Raw genomic sequence first — 18,409 nt, forward strand, 5'->3', positions numbered from 1 at the left:
CCGGAACGCGGGACAGCCCCGCCCCCACCCCAGAGCCCCTCCCCTCCATTCCCCTCCCCCCCCCGAATTTGGGGACCCTCCCAGCCCCGCCCCTCCCCCTCCTCGGGACCCCCCGCAGGAGCCTGGGACCCCCACTCAGCTCTCCCCAGCTCTTTATTGTCCCCCCACACTTGGGGGTCACAGCTTTGGGGTCCCCTCCCACCCCGGCTGCCCCCCCCGCTTCTGGGGGTGCTGCTTTTGGGGGTCCTGGTTTTGGGGGTGCCCCCCCCGCTTCTGGGGGTCCTGGTTTTGGGGGTCCTGGTTTTGGGGGTGCTCTGGGTCTGGAGTGTCCCAGTTCTGGGGTCACCCCTTCTTTGGGGTGACACCAATGTCCCAGTTTTGGGGTGTGGCCGCTCCTGGATCCTTTGGGGTGTCCCCCATTTCCGAGGCACCCCCAGACTCCCAATTCCCGAATTTCGGGGTGTCCATCCCCCCCAATTCCTGAATTTCGGGGTGTCCATCCCCCCAATTCCTGAATTTCGGGGTGTCCATCCCCCCCAAATCCCGAATTTCGGGGTGCCCATCCCCCCCAAATCCCGAATTTCGGGGTGTCCATCCCCCCCAATTCCCGAATTTCGGGGTGTCCATCCCCCAAATCCCGAATTTCGGGGTGCCCATCCCCCCCAAATCCCGAATTTCGGGGTGTCCATCCCCCCCAAATCCCGAATTTCGGGGTGTCCATCCCCCCCAATTCCCGAATTTCGGGGTGTCCATCCCCCCAAATCCCGAATTTCGGGGTGTCCATCCTGGGCTGGCAGCCGGGTTCTCACGAGGGCCCCCCAACTTTTTGGGGGTCCCATATCTGGGGGCTGCCCCGTTTTTGGGGTATCCCCGTTTTGGGGGGGGGGGGGAACTCCCGGATCCTCTCATTTCCCAGGGGTGCCCCCGTTTTGGGGGGACCCTTCCCATGTCCGTCGGTTTTGGGGTGCCGTTTCTGGGGTGCCGTTTTTGGGGTGCCGGTTTCAGGGTCCCGGTTTTGGGGTCCCGGTTTCAGGGTCCCGGTTTTGGGGTGCCGGTTCTGGGGTGTCGTTTTTGGGGTGCCGTTTTTGGGGTGCCGGTTTCAGGGTCCCGGTTTTGGGGTGTCGGTTTTGGGGTTCCTGTTTCTGGATGCCGTTTTTGGGGTGCCGGTTTTGGGGTGTCGGTTCTGGGGTCCCGGTTTCAGGGTCCCAGTTTTGGGGTGCCGGTTCTGGGGTGCCGTTTTTGGGGTGCCGTTTTTGGGGTGCCGGTTCTGGGGTGTCGTTTTTGGGGTGCCGTTTTTGGGGTGCCGGTTCTGGGGTGTCGTTTTTGGGGTGCCGTTTTTGGGGTGCCGGTTCTGGGGTGCCGGTTCTGGGGTGCCGTTTTTGGGGTGCCGGTTTCAGGGTCCCGGTTTTGGGGTGTCGGTTTTGGGGTTCCTGTTTCTGGATGCCGTTTTTGGGGTCCCGGTTTTGGGGTGCCGGTTTGTGATGCCGGTTTTTGGGGTGCCGGTTTTGGGGTGCCGGTTTCGGGGTCCCGGTTTCGAGGTGTCCGCTTTGGGGTCCTGGTTTTGGGGTCCCGGTTTTGGGGTGTCGGTTTTGGGGTGCCGGTTCTGCGGTGCCGTTTTTGGGGTGCCGGTTCTGGGGTGCCGTTTTTGGGGTGCCGGTTTCAGGGTCCCGGTTTTGGGGTTCCTGTTTCTGAATGCCGTTTTTGGGGTCCCGGTTTTGGGGGTGCCGGTTTGTGATGCCGGTTTTTGGGTGGTTTTTGGGGTGCCGGTTCTGGGGTGCCGTTTTTGGGGTCCCGGTTTTGGGGTGCCGGTTTGTGATGCCGGTTTTTGGGGTGCCGGTTCTGCGGTGTCCGTTTTGGGGTGTCGGTTTTGGGGTGCCGGTTTCGGGGTCCCGGTTTCGAGGTGTCCGTTTCGGGGTGTCGGTTTTGGGGTGCCGGTTTTGGGGTGTCGTTGTTTGGGGTCCCGATTTTGGGGTGCCGGTTTGTGATGCCATTTTTGGGGTCCCGGTTTTGGGGTGCCAGTTTCAGGGTCCCGTTTTTGGGGTGCCGGTTCTGGGGTGCCCTTTTTGGGGTGCCAGTTTTGGGGTCCCGGTTTTCGGGGTGTCCGTTTTTGGGGTACCGGGTTTGTGATGCCGTTTTGCGGTCCCAGTTTTGGGGTTCCCGTTTTGGGGTCCCGGTTTCGAGGTGCCGGTTTTCGGGTATCAGTTTTGGGGTGCCGATTTGTGATGCCGGTTTTGGGGTTTCGGTTTCAGGGTCCCAGTTTTTGGGGTGCCATTTTCGGGGTGCAGTTTTTGGGGTCCCGGTTTTGGGGTCCCAGTTTCGGGGTGCCGGTTTCGGGGTGCCGGTTTCTGATGCCGGTTTTGGGTCCCGGTTTTTGGGGTGCAGTTTTTGGGGTCCCGGTTTTGGGGTGCCGGTTTTTGGGGTTCCGGTTTTTGGGGTGCCAGTTTTGGGGTGCCGTTTTTGGAGTCCCATTTTTGGGGTCCCGTTTTTGGGGTCCCGTTTTCGGGGTCCCGTTTTGGGGTGCCGTTTTTGGGGTCCCGTTTTTGGGGTCCCGTTTTCGGGGTCCCGTTTTTGGGGTGCTGTTTTGGGGTCCCATTTTCGGGGTGCCATTTGGGGGTCCCGTTTTGGGGTCCCGTTTTGGGGTGCCGTTTTTGGGGGTCAGTCGTGGTACATGCGCAGCAGGCAGGCGGTGATGGCGGCCATGTAGCGCTCCCACAGCGCCTGGTGCCTGCGGGACGGGAAGAGCGTTTGGGGGTCCCCCCTCGCTTTTGGGGACCCCCCCGGTGCTTCAAACACCCCCAGCCCCGGCCTGGGGTGCTTTTGGGGCCCCCCTAAAGGCTGCTGGGGGAAGATTTGGGGGGTCCCGGTTTTGGGGGCTCACATGAAGCCCGGCAGGTTCTGGGGGGGTTTTGGGGGGATTTTGGGGGAGTTTTGGGGGGTTTTGGGGAAGTTTTGGGGGTTTTGGGGAGTTTTGAGGAGGTTTGGGGGGTTTTTAGGGGTTTTTTGCTCACCTGAAGGCCGGCAGGCTCTGGGGGTGGTTTTTGGGGGGGTTTTGGGGGGTTTTGAGGAGGTTTTGGGGGTTTTTAGGGGTTTTTTGCTCACCTGAAGGCCGGCAGGCTCTGGGGGTGGTTTTTGGGGGGGTTTTGGGGGGTTTTGAGGAGGTTTTGGGGGTTTTTAGGGGTTTGTGCTCACCTGAAGGCCGGCAGGCTCTGGAGGGAGGGGTTTTGGGGGGTTTTGGGGAGGTTTTGGGGAGGTTTTGGGGGTTTTTAGGGGTTTTTTGCTTACCTGAAGCCCGGCAGGCTCTGGGGGGGGGAGGTTTTAGGGGGTTTTGAGGAGGTTTTGGGGGGTTTTGAGGAGGTTTTGGGGGTTTTTAGCTCACCTGAAGGCCGGCAGGCTCTGGGGGTGGTTTTTGGAGGGGTTTTGGGGGGTTTTGGGGGGTTTTGAGGAGGTTTTGGGGGGTTTTGTGGAGGTTTTGGGGGTTTTTAGGGGTTTTGTTCTCACCTGAAGGCCGGCAGGCTCTGGGGGGGGGGGTTTGGGGGGTTTTGGGGGGTTTTGAGGAGGTTTTTTGCTCACCCGAAGGCCGGCAGGCTCTGGAGGGAGGGGTTTTGGGGGGTTTTGAGGAGGTTTTGGGGGTTTTTAGCTCACCTGAAGCCCGGCAGGCTCTGGGGGTGGTTTTTGGAGGGGTTTTGGGGGGTTTTGAGGGGTTTTGAGGAGGTTTTGGGGGGTTTTGGGGGGTTTTGGGGAGGTTTTGGGGGTTTTTAGGGGTTTTTTCCTCACCTGAAGGCCGGCAGGCTCCGCGGCGCTGCCGTGTAGTGCGTCAGGAAGAGCCGCAGGTCCCCCAGGCTCCACTTGTCGGAGCGGCAGGGCTCGATCACCTGCGGGGACCCCAAAACGCACCCGGATTTTGGGGGGAGGAGGGTCCAGTTTAGTGGGGGGGGGTCCCAATCAGGAAGTCCCAGGGATTTTTGGGGTCCCCCCTCACCTTCTCCACCAGGTCCACGAAGAAATCCCGAACGTCGCGGGCGTGCGTCAGCTTCCCCCCCACGTTCACCAGCGCCCGGGACAGCGCCTGGGCATGGGCGGGGGGCGTTGGGGACCCCCGAGACGGGACCCCCCCCGAGCCGGGACCCCCAAACCGGGGTCCCCAAACCGGGGTCCCTCCCCCTCACCCACCCCCCGTACCCCCAAACCGGGGTCACTCCCCCTCACCCACCCCCCCCAGGACCCTCAAACCGGGGTCCCTCCCCCTCACCCCCTCGGGATCCCCAAACCGGGGTTCCTCCCCCTCACCCCCCCCCAGGAACCCCCAAACCGGGGTCACTTCCCCTCACCCCCCCCCAGGAACCCCCAAACCGGGGTCCCTCCCCCTCACCCCCCCCCAGGAACCCCCAAACCGGGGTCACTTCCCCTCACCCCCCCCCAGGAACCCCCAAACCGGGGTCCCTCCCCCTCACCCCCCCCCAGAAACCCCCAAACCGGGGTCACTCCCCCTCACCCCCCCCCAGGAACCCCCAAACCGGGGTCACTCCCCCTCACCCCCAGGAACCCCCAAACCAGGGTCCCTCCCCCTCACCCCCCCCGTACCCCCAAACCGGGGTCCCTCCCCCTCACCCCCCCAGGAACCCCCTCCCAAGGGGGGAGCCGGTACTTTGGGGGGGGATTGGGATTTTGGGGGGCCCCCACAACCAGAAGCCTCCCTCAAGGACCCCCTGAGCCCCCCTGGACCTCGGGGGGCTCTCGGGAGTTTGGGGGTCCCCCCAGCCCTAAATTACCCCCCCCGCCCAGGATTTTGGGGAGCCCCGGGATTTCGGGGGAGGCCCCTCCCCCACCCAAGGACACCCCGATTTTTGGGGGGTTCACCTTGAAATTGGCCTCGAGCTCGTTGTAGACCGAGATCTTCCCTCGCAGGGCCGAGCACACCAGGCTGGGGGGAGGGGGCGGTTGGGGGGACCCCGAAACCAGGACCCCCCAAAAAGGGCGGGGTCAGGCAGCCCCTCCCCCCAGCCCAGAGTTTGGGGGTCCCAGGGTTTGGGGGGGCAGATTCGGGGCAGGGGAAGTTTGGGGTGACGAAGTTTGGGGTGACGAAGTTGGGGTGATGAAGTTTGGGTGACAAAGTTGGGGTGACAAAGTTTGGGTGACAAAGTTGGGGTGACAAAGTTTGGGTGACGATGTTTGGGTGACGATGTTTGGGGTGACAAAGTTGGGGTGACGAAGTTTGGGTGACAAAGTTTGGGTGACAAAGTTGGGGTGACGAAGTTTGGGGTGAGGAAGTTGGGGTGACAAAGTTTGGGTGACAAAGTTGGGGTGACGAAGTTTGGGTGACAAAGTTGGGGTGACAAAGTTTGGGTGACGATGTTTGGGTGACAAATTTGGGGTGACAAAGTTGGGGTGACGAAGTTGGGGTGACGATGTTTGGGGTGACAAAGTTGGGGTGACGAAGTTGGGGTGACAAAGTTGGGGTGACGAAGTTTGGGTGACGAAGTTGGGGTGACAAAGTTGGGGTGACAAAGTTGGGGTGACAAAGTTTGGGTGACAAAGTTTGGGGTGACAGAGTTTGGGGTGACAAAGTTGGGGTGACAAAGTTGGGGTGACAAAGTTAGGGGTGACGAAGTTGGGGTGACGAAGTTGGGGTGATGAAGTTTGGGTGACGAAGTTTGGGGTGAGGAAGTTTGGGTGACGAAGTTGGGGTGACAAAGTTTGGGTGACGAAGTTTGGGTGACAAAGTTTGGGTGACAAAGTTTGGGTGACGAAGTTTGGGGTGAGGAAGTTTGGGGTGACAAAGCTGGGGTGACAAATTTGGGGTGACAAAGTTTGGGTGACAAAGTTGGGGTGACAAAGTTTGGGTGACGAAGTTTGGGTGACGAAGTTGGGGTGACAAAGTTTGGGTGACAAATTTGGGGTGACGAAGTTTGGGTGACAAAGTTGGGGTGACAAAGTTGGGGTGACGAAGTTTGGGTGACGAAGTTGGGGTGACAAAGTTTGGGTGACGAAGTTTGGGGTGAGGAAGTTTGGGTGACAAAGTTGGGGTGACAAAGTTTGGGTGACGAAGTTGGGGTGACAAAGTTTGGGTGACAAATTTGGGGTGACGAAGTTTGGGTGACAAAGTTGGGGTGACAAAGTTGGGGTGACGAAGTTTGGGTGACGAAGTTTGGGGTGACGAAGTTTGGGGTGACGAAGTTTGGGGTGAGGAAGTTTGGGTGACAAAGTTGGGGTGACAAAGTTGGGGTGACAAAGTTTGGGTGATGAAGTTGGGGTGACAAAGTTGGGGTGACAAAGTTTGGGTGACGATGTTTGGGTGACAAAGTTTGGGGTGACAACGTTTGGGTGACAAAGTTGGGGTGACAAAGTTGGGGTGACAAAGTTTGGGTGATGAAGTTTGGGTGACGAAGTTTGGGTGACAAAGTTTGGGTGACGATGTTTGGGTGACGATGTTTGGATGACAAAGTTGGGGTGACAAAGTTTGGGTGACGATGTTTGGGTGACGATGTTTGGATGACAAAGTTGGGGTGACAAAGTTTGGGTGACAAAGTTGGGGTGACAAATTTGGGGTGACAAAGTTGGGGTGACAAAGTTTGGGTGATGAAGTTTGGGTGACGAAGTTTGGGTGACAAAGTTTGGGTGACGATGTTTGGGTGACGATGTTTGGGTGACAAAGTTTGGGTGACAAAGTTTGGGTGACGATGTTTGGGTGACGAAGTTTGGGTGACGATGTTTGGGTGACGAAGTTGGGGTGACAATGTTTGGGTGACAAAGTTTGGGTGACGAAGTTGGGCTGACGATGTTTGGGTGACGAAGTTGGGGTGACGATGTTTGGGTGACAAAGTTTGGGTGACGATGTTTGGGTGACAAAGTTGGGGTGACAATGTTTGGGTGACAAAGTTTGGGTGACGAAGTTGGGCTGACGATGTTTGGGTGACGAAGTTGGGGTGACAAAGTTTGGGTGACGATGTTTGGGTGACGATGTTTGGGTGACGATGTTTGGGTGACAATGTTTGGGTGACGATGTTTGGGTGACAAAGTTGGGTGACGATGTTTGGGTGACAATGTTTGGGTGACAAAGTTTGGGTGACGATGTTTGGGTGACAAAGTTGGGGTGACAAAGTTGGGGTGACGATGTTTGGGTGACAAAGTTGGGGTGACAAAGTTTGGGTGACGATGTTTGGGTGACAATGTTTGGGTGACAATGTTTGGGTGACAAAGTTGGGGTGATGATGTTTGGGTGACGATGTTTGGGTGACGATGTTTGGGTGACGATGTTTGGGTGACGATGTTTGGGTGACAAAGTTGGGGTGACAAAGTTGGGTGACGATGTTTGGGGCTCGCAGGACGGCGGGAGGAGCCGGCGGTTCGGGGTACCCCCGGTTTTGGGGGGCTCCGGGGGTTGGGGTGTCCCCACCCCGGGGGTGTCACCTCTTGTGCTGGTCCAGCAGGTCCTTGTCGGTCACCAGCACCTTCAGCTCCTTCAGGTCCTGCAGGAACGACTTGGGCAGGTCCCCGTCGGGATCGGCCGCCTCGGGAGCTGGCAGGGGACAGGGACAGGGACACAGGGGACAGGGACAGGGACACGGGGGACACAGGGACAGGGACCCGGGGACACGGGGACAGGGGACAGGGACAGGGACACAGGGGGACAGGGACACAGGGGACAGGGACAGGGGGACAGGGACACAGGGGGACAGGGACAGGGACACGGGGGACACAGGGACAGGGACCCGGGGACACGGGGGACACAGGGGACACAGGGGACAGGGACACAGGGGACACGGGGGACACAGGGGACACAGGGGACAGGGACACGGGGGACACAGGGGACAGGGACACAGGGGACAGGGACACAGGGGACACAGGGGACAGGGGAAAAGGAACAGGAGGGACACGGGGGACACAGGGGACACAGGGGACAGGGACACAGGGGACATGGGGACACGGGGACAGGGGGGACATGGGGGACACAGGGACACAGGGACAGGGACACAGGGGACACAGGGGACACGGGGACAGGGACAGGGGGACATGGGGGACACAGGGGACACGGGGGACACGGGGGACACGGGGACAGGGACACAGGGGACATGGGGACAGGGACAGGGGGACACGGGGGACACAGGGGACACAGGGGACACAGGGACAGGGACAGGGGGACACGGGGGACACAGGGACACAGGGGACACAGGGGACACGGGGGACACGGGGACACAGGGACACAGGGGACACAGGGGACACGGGGGACACAGGGACACAGGGGACACGGGGGACACAGGGGACAGGGACACAGGGGACAGGGACACAGGGGACAGGGACACGGGGACACGGGGACGGGGGGACACAGGGGACACAGGGGACACAAGGGACAGGGATCAGGGATGGGGACACAGGGACAGGGGGGACACAGGGACAGGGGACAGGGACAGGGGACAGGGACAGGGGACAGGGACAGGGGACAGGGACAGGGGGGACAGGGACGGGGGATGCAGGGACACAGGGACAGGGACAGGGACAGGGGACAGGGGACAGGGACAGGGGGGACAGGGGGTGATGTGGGCAGTCAGAGGGGACACCACAGGTGTGTCACAGTCCCAGGGACATTGGGGACATCTTGGGGTCGTGGAGACACTGGAGGTCACCAGGGTCCCCAAAGAGGGACACCCCAGGGTCACCAGGGTCAGGACATGGCCATGGCATCCCCGCTGTCCCCGAGGGACCCTGAGTGCCCCCAGGGGTCCCTGAACATCCCCAGGGGTCCCTGAGTGTCCCCAGGGGTCACTGCTGTCCCTGAGTGTCCCTGCTGTCCCCAAGCATCCCTGAATGTCCCCGAGGGTCCCTGAACATCCCCAGGGGTCCCTGCTGTCCCTGAGTGTCCCTGCTGTCCCCAAGGGTCCCTGCACATCCCCAGGGGTCCCTGCTGTCCCTGAGTGTCCCTGCTGTCCCCAAGGGTCCCTGCTGTCCCTGAGTGTCCCTGCTGTCCCTATGGCCTCCCCCTGCCCAGAGCCCCAGAGCCCCCCAGCTCGGGGGTGTCCCCCACATGGCCCCAGCCCCAGGGGTCCCCAGCCCCGTGTCCCCTGTGTGCCCCGTGTGTCCCGTGTGTCCCCAGCCCCGTGTCCCCCGTGTGTCCCCAGCCCCGTGTGTCCCGTGTCCCCCGTGTGCCCCGTGTGTCCCCAGCCCCGTGTGTCCCGTGTGTCCCAGGGGTCCCGTGTGCCCCGTGTGCCCCGTGTGCCCCGTGTGCCCGTGTCCCCAGCCCCGTGTGTCCCGTGTGCCCCGTGTGTCCCGTGTGTCCCGTGTGTCCCGTGTGCCTCGTGTGTCCCGTGTGTCCCCAGTCCCGTGTGTCCCGTGTGTCCCCAGCCCCGTGTGTCCCGTGTGCCCCGTGTGCCCGTGTCCCCCGTGTGTCCCGTGTGTCCCCAGCCCCGTGTGCCCCGTGTGTCCCGTGTGTCCCGTGTGCCCCGTGTTTCCCGTGTGCCCCGTGTGTCCCGTGTGTCCCGTGTGTCCCCCGTGTCCCCCGTGTGTCCCGTGTGCCCCGTGTGTCCCGTGTGTCCCGTGTGTCCCATGTGTCCCGTGTCCCCCGTGTGCCCCGTGTGTCCAGTGTGTCCCCAGCCCCGTGTCCCCCGTGTGTCCCGTGTCCCCCGTGTGTCCCCAGCCCCGTGTGTCCCGTGTGTCCCCAGCCCCGTGTGTCCCGTGTGTCCCGTGTGCCCTGTGTGTCCTGTGTGTCCCCAGCCCCGTGTGCCCCGTGTGCCCGTGTCCCCCGTGTGCCCGTGTCCCCCGTGTGTCCCGTGTGCCCCGTGTGCCCCGTGTGTCCCGTGTCCCCCGTGTCCCCCGTGTGTCCCGGGGGTCTCACCCAGGGCCCCCTGGCTCCAGTGCCCCATCATGCTCTGGGCGCAGGCGGCGAAGTCGGCGAAGCTCAGGAACTGCAGGCGCCGCTTGCCCGTCTCGAAGCGGCTGTTGGCAAAGAACACGATGGCGGCGTAGTCCCTGGGGGGGACAGGGGGGTCAGGGGGTCCCCGACCTCCGGGGGAACCCCTAAACACCCCCCCAAACACCTGAACAAACCCCTGAACATCCCCCAAACACCTGAACAACCCCCAAACCCCTAAACAACCCCCCAAACACCTGAACAACCCCCAAACCCCCTAAACAACCCCCCAAACCCCTGAACAACCCCCCAAACCCCTAAACACCCCCCCAAACACCTGAACAAACCCCAAACACCTGAACACCCCCCCAAACACCTGAACACCCCCCCAAACACCTGAACAACCCCCAAACCCCTAAACACCCCCCCAAACCCCTAAACAACCCCCAAACCCCTAAACACCCCCCCAAACACCTGAACAAACCCCAAACACCTGAACAACCCCCAAACCCCTCCGGGGGAACCCCTAAACAACCCCCCAAACAACTGAACATCCCCCCAAACACCTGAACAACCCCCAAACACCTGAACAACCCCCAAACCCCTAAACAACCCCTCAAACACCTGAACAAACCCCAAACCCCTCCGGGGGAACCCCTGAACATCCCTCAAACCCCTGAACAAACCCATAAACAACCCCCAAACCCCTGAACAAACCCCAAAACCCCCTAAACATCCCCCCAAGCCCCAAAAACACTCCCTGCCCCCAGAAGCCCCCCAAACCACCCCGACCCTTCTCCCCCTGTTCCCAAATCCACCCCACAGGAACCACCTGCACCCCAAACCCCCCAAACCCCTGAACATCCCCCAAACCCCCCCAAACCCCTGAACATCCCCCCCAAACCCCTGAACATCCCCCCCAAACCCCTGAACATCCCCCAAACCCCCCCAAACCCCCCAAACCCCTGAATATCCCCCAAACCCCCCCAAACCCCTGAACATCCCCCAAACCCCCCCAAACCCCTGAACATCCCCCAAACCCCCCCAAAACCCCTGAACATCCCCCCCAAACCCCTGAACATCCCCCCCAAACCCCCCCAAACCCCTGAACATCCCCCCAAACCCCCCCAAAAACCCCTGAACATCCCCCCAAACCCCCCCAAACCCCTGAACATCCCCCCCAAACCCCTGAACATCCCCCAAACCCCCCCAAACCCCCCCAAAAACCCCTGAACATCCCCCCCAAACCCCCCCAAAGCCCTGAACATCCCCCCCAAAACCCCCCAAAGCCCTGAACATCCCCCCCAAAACCCCCCAAAGCCCTGAACATCCCCCCGAAACCCCTGAACATCCCCCAAACCCCCCCAAACCCCTGAACATCCCCCACAAACCCCTGAACATCCCCCAACCCCCCCCAAAAACCCCTGAACATCCCCCACAAACCCCCACAAACCCCCCAAACCCCTGAACATCCCCCAAACCCCCAACACCGGAGCATCTCCTGGGGCCCTGGAAGCCCCTCCTGAGCCCAGGGACCCCCCCCCCCCCCCAGGGACCCCCAGCACCCCTCAGACCCCCCCAGCAGCACCAGGGAGCCCCCCCCAGCACCAGGGACCCCCAGCAGCACCAGGGACCCCCCCAGCAGCACCAGGGACCCCCCCCAGCACCAGGGACCCCCAGCAGCACCAGGGACCCCCCCAGCAGCACCAGGGACCCCCCCCAGCACCAGGGACCCCCCCCAGCAGCACCTCTGGAACCCCCCCAGCACCAGGGACCCCCAGCACCCCCCAAACCCCCCCACCACACCAGGGACCCCCCCCAGCAGCACCAGGGACCCCCAGCACCCCAAACTCCCCCCAGCAGCACCAGGGAGCCCCCCCAGCACCTCTGGGACCCCCCCAGCAGCATCAGGGACCCCCTCAGCAGCACCAGGGACCCTCCCCAGCACCCCTCAGACCCCCCCAGCAGCATCAGGGACCCCCCCAGCAGCACCAGGGACCCTCCCCAGCACCCCCCGGACCCCCCCAGCAGCACCAGGGACCCCCCCAGCAGCACCAGGGACCCCCAGCAGCATCAGTGACCCCCCCAGCACCTGTGGGTGGTCCCAGCACCCCCCGGACCCCCCCAATTCCCCCCCGACCCACCGGGCGAGGGGCGGGGGCAGCAGGAAGAGCTGCTGGATGTTCTCGGCCAGGGGCCCCCGCAGCTCCTCCACCGCCTTGAACACCCTCTTGAAGTTGTCAAACTGGGGGGGCAGGGGGGGTCAGGGACCCCCGGGACCCCCCCCAGACACCAAACCCCCCTGAACGCCCCCCTGAGCTCCCCAGTAGGACCAGCCCCCCTCCCCACCCCCCGGTTTTGGGGTTCAGGTTTCTCCCCCGTTCCCCTTTCCCCCCGGTTTTGGGGTCCCATCCCCCAGTTTTGGGTATTTCCTCCCCTGTTCCTGGGGTTTCTCCCCCATTCCCTCACCCCGGTTTTGGGGCTCCCCCATTCCACCCCCCCAGTTTTGGGGTCCCATCCTCCAGGTTTGGAGCTCCCTCCCCCCGGTTTTGGGGTCCCACCCCCCCGGTTCTGGGGCTCCATCCCCCGGTTTTGGGGCTCCATCCCCCGGTTCTGGGGCTCCATCCCCCGGTTTTGGGGCTCCATCCCCCGGTTTTGGGGTCCCACCCACCCGGTTTTGGGGTTCCATCCCCCAGGTTTGGGGCTCCTTCCCCCTGGTTTTGGGGTCCCATCCCCCAGGTTTGGGGCTCTATTCCCCCGGTTTTGGGGTCCCACCCCCCCGGTTTTGGGGTCCCACCCCCCCGGTTTTGGGGTCCCACCTCCCCAGTTTTGGGGTCCCACCCCCAGTTTTGGGGTCCCACCTCCCCGGTTTTGGGGCTCCTTCCCCCCGGTTTTGGGGCTCCCCCCCCAGTTTTGGGGTCTTACCCCCCCGGTTTTGGGGTCCCACCTCCCCGGTTTTGGGGTCCCACCCCCCCAGTTTTGGGGTCCCATCCTCCAGGTTTGGAGCTCCCTCCCCCCGGTTTTGGGGTCCCACCCCCCCGGTTTTGGGGCTCCTTCCCCCCGGTTTTGGGGCTCCCCCCCCAGTTTTGGGGTCTTACCCCCCCGGTTTTGGGGTCCCACCTCCCCAGTTTTGGGGCTCCCCCATTCCATCCCCCCAGTTTTGGGCTCCCCCCCCCGGTTTTGGGGTTCCATCTCCCCAGTTTTGGGGTCCCACCTCCCCGGTTTTGGGGTCCCACCTCCCCGGTTTTGGGGCTTCCTCCCCTCGGTTTTGGGGTCCCACCTCCCCGGTTTTGGGGTCCCACCCCCCCGGTTTTGGGGTCCCACCCCCCCGGTTTTGGGGTCCCACCCCCCCGGTTTTGGGGTCCCACCTGGCGGCGGCAGCTGCGGATCCCGACCCCGGTGCGGGCGCTGACCTCGTCCAGCTCCTTCTTGGTGCCCTTGGAGAGTTTCTTCCCCAGCAGCTCCCGGGCCAGGGCCTCGTCGAAGGCGTAGTAACTGTGGGGACCCCAAAAACGGGGAGAACATGGGGGGGACCCCCAAACCCGGGGGGAACAGCCCAGAAATGGGGGGGAACAGCCCAGAAATGGGGGGAACTGGGATGGGGGAACTGGGATGGGGGAACTGGGATGGGGGGAATGGAAATGGGGGAAGTGGGATGGGGGAAGTGGGATGGGGGAACTGGGATGGGGGAACTGGGATGGGGGAACTGGGATGGGGAACTGGAATGGGGGAACTGGGATGGGGGAACTGGGATGGGAACTGGGATGGGGAACTGGGATGGGGGAACTGGGATGGGGGAACTGGGATGGGGAACTGGGATGGGGGAACAAGATCCAGAAACTTGGGGGGCCCCCGAAACCGAGGGGATCCCAAAAACCCCGCCCCAAACCCCAAAATCTCCTCCTGAAACTTCCAAAGTGCACTTGACACCCCTGGAGCTGCTGCACCAGTGCTCCCAGTCCCTCCCAGTGCCCCCAGTCCCTCCCAGTGCTCCCAGTCCCTCCCAGTGCCCCCAGTCCCAGTGCTCCCAGTCCCTCCCAATGCCCCCAGTCCCAGTGCCCCCAGTCCCTCCCAGTGCCCCAGTCCCATTCCCAGTGCCCCCAGTCCCTCCCAGTGCCCCCAGTCCCAGTTTCAGTCTCAGCCCCAGTCCCATTCCCAGTCCCAGTGCCCCAGTCCCAGTTCCCCAGTGTCCCAGTCCCATTTCCCTGGTCCCAGTTCCCCGGTTCCCCCATGCCGGTTCGGTTCGGTTCGGTTCGGTGCCGGTTCCCCAGCTCCCCAGTTCCCCGGTTCCGGTTCGGTTCGGTGCCGGTTCCCCAGCTCCCCAGTTCCCCGTTTCCCTGGTGCCGGTTCAGTTCGGTGCTGGTTCAGTGCTGGTTCCCCAGTTCCCCGGTCCCAGTTCCCCGGTCCCAGTTCCCCGGTCCCAGTTCCCCGTTGCCCCGGTTCAGTTTGGTGCCGGTTCAGTGCCAGTTCCCCAGTTCCCCATTTCCCCGGTGTTACAGTGCCAGTTCTGGTTCGGTGCCGGTTCGGTTCCGGTTCCCCAGTTCCCCAGTCCCATTTCCCCGGTGTCCTGGTTCGGTTCCGGTCCGGTCCGGTTCGGTTCCGGTTCCCCAGTCCCGTTTCCCGTTTCCCCGGTCCGGTTCCGTTTCCCCATTTCCCCGTTTCCCCGTTTGGGTCCCGGTCCCGGTTCCGTTTCCCCGTTTCCCCGGTTGGGTCCCGGTTGGGTCCCGGTTCCGGTCCGTTTCCCCGTTTCCCCGTTTCCCCGGTTGGGTCCCGGTTGGGTCCCGGTTGGGTCCCGGTCCCGGTTCCGGTCCGTTTCCCCGTTTCCCCGGTTGGGTCCTGGTTGGGTCCCGGTTGGGTCCCGGTCCCAGTCCCGGTTCCCCAGTTCCCCGTTTCCCGTTTCCCCGGTGTCCCGGTTGGGTCCCGGTTGGGTCCCGGTTCCGTTTCCCCGTTTCCCGTTTCCCCGGTTGGGTCCCGGTTGGGTCCCAGTTGGGTCCCGGTTGGGTCCCGGTTCCGTTTCCCCGTTTCCCCGGTTGAGTCCCGGTCCCATTTCCCCGTTTCCCCGGTTGGGTCCCGGTTGGGTCCCGGTCCCGGTTCCGGTCCGGTCCGTTTCCCCGTTTCCCCGTTTCCCCGGTTGGGTCCCGGTTGGGTCCCAGTTGGGTCCCGGTTGGGTCCCGGTCCCGGTTCCGTTTCCCCGTTTCCCCGGTTGGGTCCCGGTCCCGGTCCCGGTTCCCCAGTTCCCCGTTTCCCCGTTTCCCCGGGTGGGTCCCGGTTGGGTCCCGGTCCCGGTTCCGTTTCCCCGTTTCCCGTTTCCCGTTTCCCCGGTTGGGTCCCGGTTGGGTCCCGGTTGGGTCCCGGTCCCGGTCCCGGTTCCCCAGTTCCCCGTTTCCCCGTTTCCCCGGTTGGGTCCTGGTTGGGTCCCGGTTGGGTCCCGGTCCCGGTCCCGGTTCCCCAGTTCCCCGTTTCCCCGTTTCCCCGGGTGGGTCCCGGTTGGGTCCCGGTCCCGGTTCCGTTTCCCCGTTTCCCGTTTCCCGTTTCCCCGGTTGGGTCCCGGTTGGGTCCCGGTTGGGTCCCGGTCCCGGTCCCGGTTCCCCAGTTCCCCGTTTCCCCGTTTCCCCGGTTGGGTCCTGGTTGGGTCCCGGTTGGGTCCCGGTCCCGGTTCCGGTTCCCCGTTTCCCGTTTCCCCGGGTGGGTCCCGGTTGGGTCCCGGTCGGGTCCCGGTCCCGGTTGGGTCCCGGTTCCGGTTCGGTACCGCTGGACGAGCAGGGCCTGTCTCTCGGGCGGGATTTGGAAGAGCAGCTGCTGCAGCAGGCGCGGGGGCGCGTGCAGGAGCCGCTCCAGCATCTGGAACGTTCTGTAGTGGTCGCGGGTGTCGCTCTGCAGGACGGCCACCGATGTCCCCTCGCGCTCCAGGACACCCCCGCGCAGGCGGCGCGCCACCGCCTCGGCCACTGCGACAGGGACACGGGGACATGGGGACACTGAGGGGACATGGGGACACTGAGGGGACACTGAGGGGACATGGGGACACTGAAGGGACACTGAAGGGACACTGAAGGGACACCCACAGGACACCCCCGCGCAGGCGGCGCGCCACCGCCTCAGCCACTGCGACAGGGACACGGGGATATGGGGACACTGAGGGGACACTGAGGGGACACTGAGGGGACATGGGGACACCGAGAGGGACGCAGGACATTGAGAGTGACATGGGGACACCCGGAGGGACACGGGGACAGGGGGACACCGAGAGGGACAGGGGGACACTGAGGAGGACAGGGGGACACTGAGAGGGACACAGGGACACAGGGACACCCAGAGGGACAGGGGACACCAAGCAGGACAGGGGGACATGGCATGGGACAGGGACATGACGACACGGACACAGCATGGGATGGGGGACAGGGACATGGGGACATGGGGACATGGGGACACAGGAGCAGGGACAGCAGGACAGGGGGACACAGGGACACCGTGGGGCCAGCGGGTGACCCCAGGCACGCTCAGGTGTGTCCCCATGTCCCCAGGTGTGTCCCCCTGTCCTCAGGTGTCCCCAGGTGTGTCCCCAGGTGTGTCCCCAGGTGTGCCCCCATGTCCCCAGGTGTGTCCCCAGGTGTGTCCCCATGTCCTCAGGTGTGTCCCCATGTCCCCAGGTGTGTCCCCAGGTGTGTCCCCATGTCCCCTGCTGTCCCCCACTGTCCCCAGGTGTGTCCCCCTGTCCCCCGCTATCCCCCGCTGTCCCCCCCTGTCCCCAGGTGTGTCCCCAGGTGTGTCCCCAGCTGTCCCCCCCTGTCCCCCCCTGTCCCCAGGTGTGTCCCCAGGTGTGTCCCCAGCTGTCCCCCCCTGTCCCCCCCTGTCCCCAGGTGTGTCCCCAGGTGTGTCCCCTGCTGTCCCCCGCTGTCCCCAGGTGTGTCCCCAGCTGTCCCCAGGTGTGTCCCCCGCTGTCCCCAGGTGTGTCCCCCGCTGTCCCCCGCTGTCCCCCGCTGTCCCCAGGTGTGTCCCCAGGTGTGTCCCCAGCTGTCCCCCCCTGTCCCCCGCTGTCCCCAGGTGTGTCCCCCGCTGTCCCCCGCTGTCCCCAGGTGTGTCCCCCGCTGTCCCCAGGTGTGTCCCCCGCTGTCCCCAGCTGTCCCCAGGTGTGTCCCCCGCTGTCCCCAGGTGTGTCCCCCGCTGTCCCCCGCTGTCCCCAGGTGTGTCCCCCGCTGTCCCCCCCTGTCCCCAGGTGTGTCCCCAGGTGTGTCCCCCGCTGTCCCCAGGTGTGTCCCCAGCTGTCCCCCGCTGTCCCCCGCTGTCCCCGCGTACCCGAGTGTCCGTCCAGCCACAGCCGGTACACCTCCTCATCGATCAGCGTCGTGTTCCCCACAAACACGTCCAGGTCACTGCTCATGCCTGGGGACAGCCCCGCGTCCCGAGTGTCACCAGGGGTCCCCAGGGGTCCCCGAGTGTCACCAGGGGTCCCCAGGGGTCCCCGAGTGTCACCAGGGGTCCCCAGGGGTCCCGAGTGTCACCAGGGGTCCCCAGGCGTCCCGAGTGTCACCAGGTGTCCCCAGGGGTCCCGAGTGTCACCAGGGGTCCCCAGGCGTCCCCGAGTGTCACCAGGTGTCCCCAGGTGTCCCCGAGTGTCACCAGGTGTCCCCAGGGGTCCCCGAGTGTCACCAGGGGTCCCCAGGTGTCCCCGAGTGTCACCAGCTGTCCCCAGGGGTCCCCGAGTGTCACCAGCTGTCCCCAGGGGTCCCCAGGCGTCCCGAGTGTCACCAGGGGTCCCCAGGTGTCCCTGAGTGTCACCAGCTGTCCCCAGGCGCCCCCGAGTGTCCCCAGGGGTCCCCAGGGGTCCCCAAACGTCCCCAAATGTCCCTCAGGTGTCCCCAGGTGTCCCCAGACCCGCTGACCCCACACTGGGCGCCCCCCGAGCCCTCCCGGCCACCCTGGGACCGCCCCGACCCCAAACTGGGCCATACTGGGAGCCCTCCCCCCCCATACTGGGACCGCCCCTCCCCCAAACTGGGCCGTACTGGGAGCCCTCCCCCCCCATACTGGGACCGCCCCTCCCCCAAACTGGGCCATACTGGGAGCCCTCCCCCCCCCATACTGGGACCGCCCCTCCCCCAAACTGGGCCATACTGGGAGCCCTGCCCCCACCCCAGCCCAAACTGGGACCGCCCCTCCCCCAAACTGGGCCGTACTGGGAGCCCCTCCCCCCCCGGGCAGTTACGGCCCCTCCCCCCCCCCGGGGGGACCCCGGACCCTCCCCCACAGCCCCGGGCCCCTCCCCCACCGACCGGCGCCGTCCCGCGCGCTCCTCGCGCGACGCACGCTGCTGACGTCACGCGCGACGCACGCTGATGACGTCACGCGCGACGCACGCTGATGATGCCACGCGCGACGCACGCTGATGACGTCACGCGCGCCGCTCTGACGCCGCGACGGGCGGGGCCGCTCCTGCCCCTCCCCCCGCGGTGCGCGAGCTCCGCCCGTTAAAAACCAGTAAAAACCAGTCCGGAACCAGTAAAAACCAGTAAAAACCAGTCCGGACCCATTAAAAACCAGTAAAATCCAGTCCGGAACCATTAAAAA

At 64.2% G+C, this 18,409-nt stretch overlaps 1 protein-coding gene across 2 annotated transcripts; it reads right to left on the reverse strand.

The window, feature by feature from the left end:
• Positions 1-135: 135 nt before the first annotated feature.
• FIBP (FGF1 intracellular binding protein) lies at positions 136-18,240 on the reverse strand. 2 transcript variants are annotated; one of them, XR_015279830.1, is made up of 12 exons: positions 18,115-18,240; positions 17,138-17,224; positions 15,591-15,789; positions 13,210-13,336; positions 11,986-12,086; positions 9,827-9,960; positions 7,408-7,516; positions 4,858-4,921; positions 3,980-4,066; positions 3,775-3,872; positions 1,877-2,725; positions 136-1,682 (listed from the first exon to the last, which is right to left on the reverse strand). XR_015279830.1 is itself a non-coding variant. In XM_086865930.1 (11 exons), exons 2-11 carry the CDS (start codon positions 17,220-17,222, stop codon positions 2,656-2,658), a joined length of 1,074 nt encoding a protein of 357 aa, XP_086722056.1. In that variant the 5' UTR covers positions 17,223-17,224; positions 18,115-18,161; the 3' UTR covers positions 136-2,655. The 2 variants fall into 2 exon arrangements, 1 of the variants encoding a protein (XP_086722056.1); XM_086865930.1 differs by having other exon boundaries at positions 136-2,725; positions 18,115-18,161.
• Positions 18,241-18,409: the final 169 nt, after the last annotated feature.

This window comes from Cyanistes caeruleus, chromosome 30, assembly GCF_971803275.1.
Source record: "Cyanistes caeruleus chromosome 30, bCyaCae1.hap1.1, whole genome shotgun sequence".
NCBI classification, from domain to species: domain Eukaryota; kingdom Metazoa; phylum Chordata; class Aves; order Passeriformes; family Paridae; genus Cyanistes; species Cyanistes caeruleus.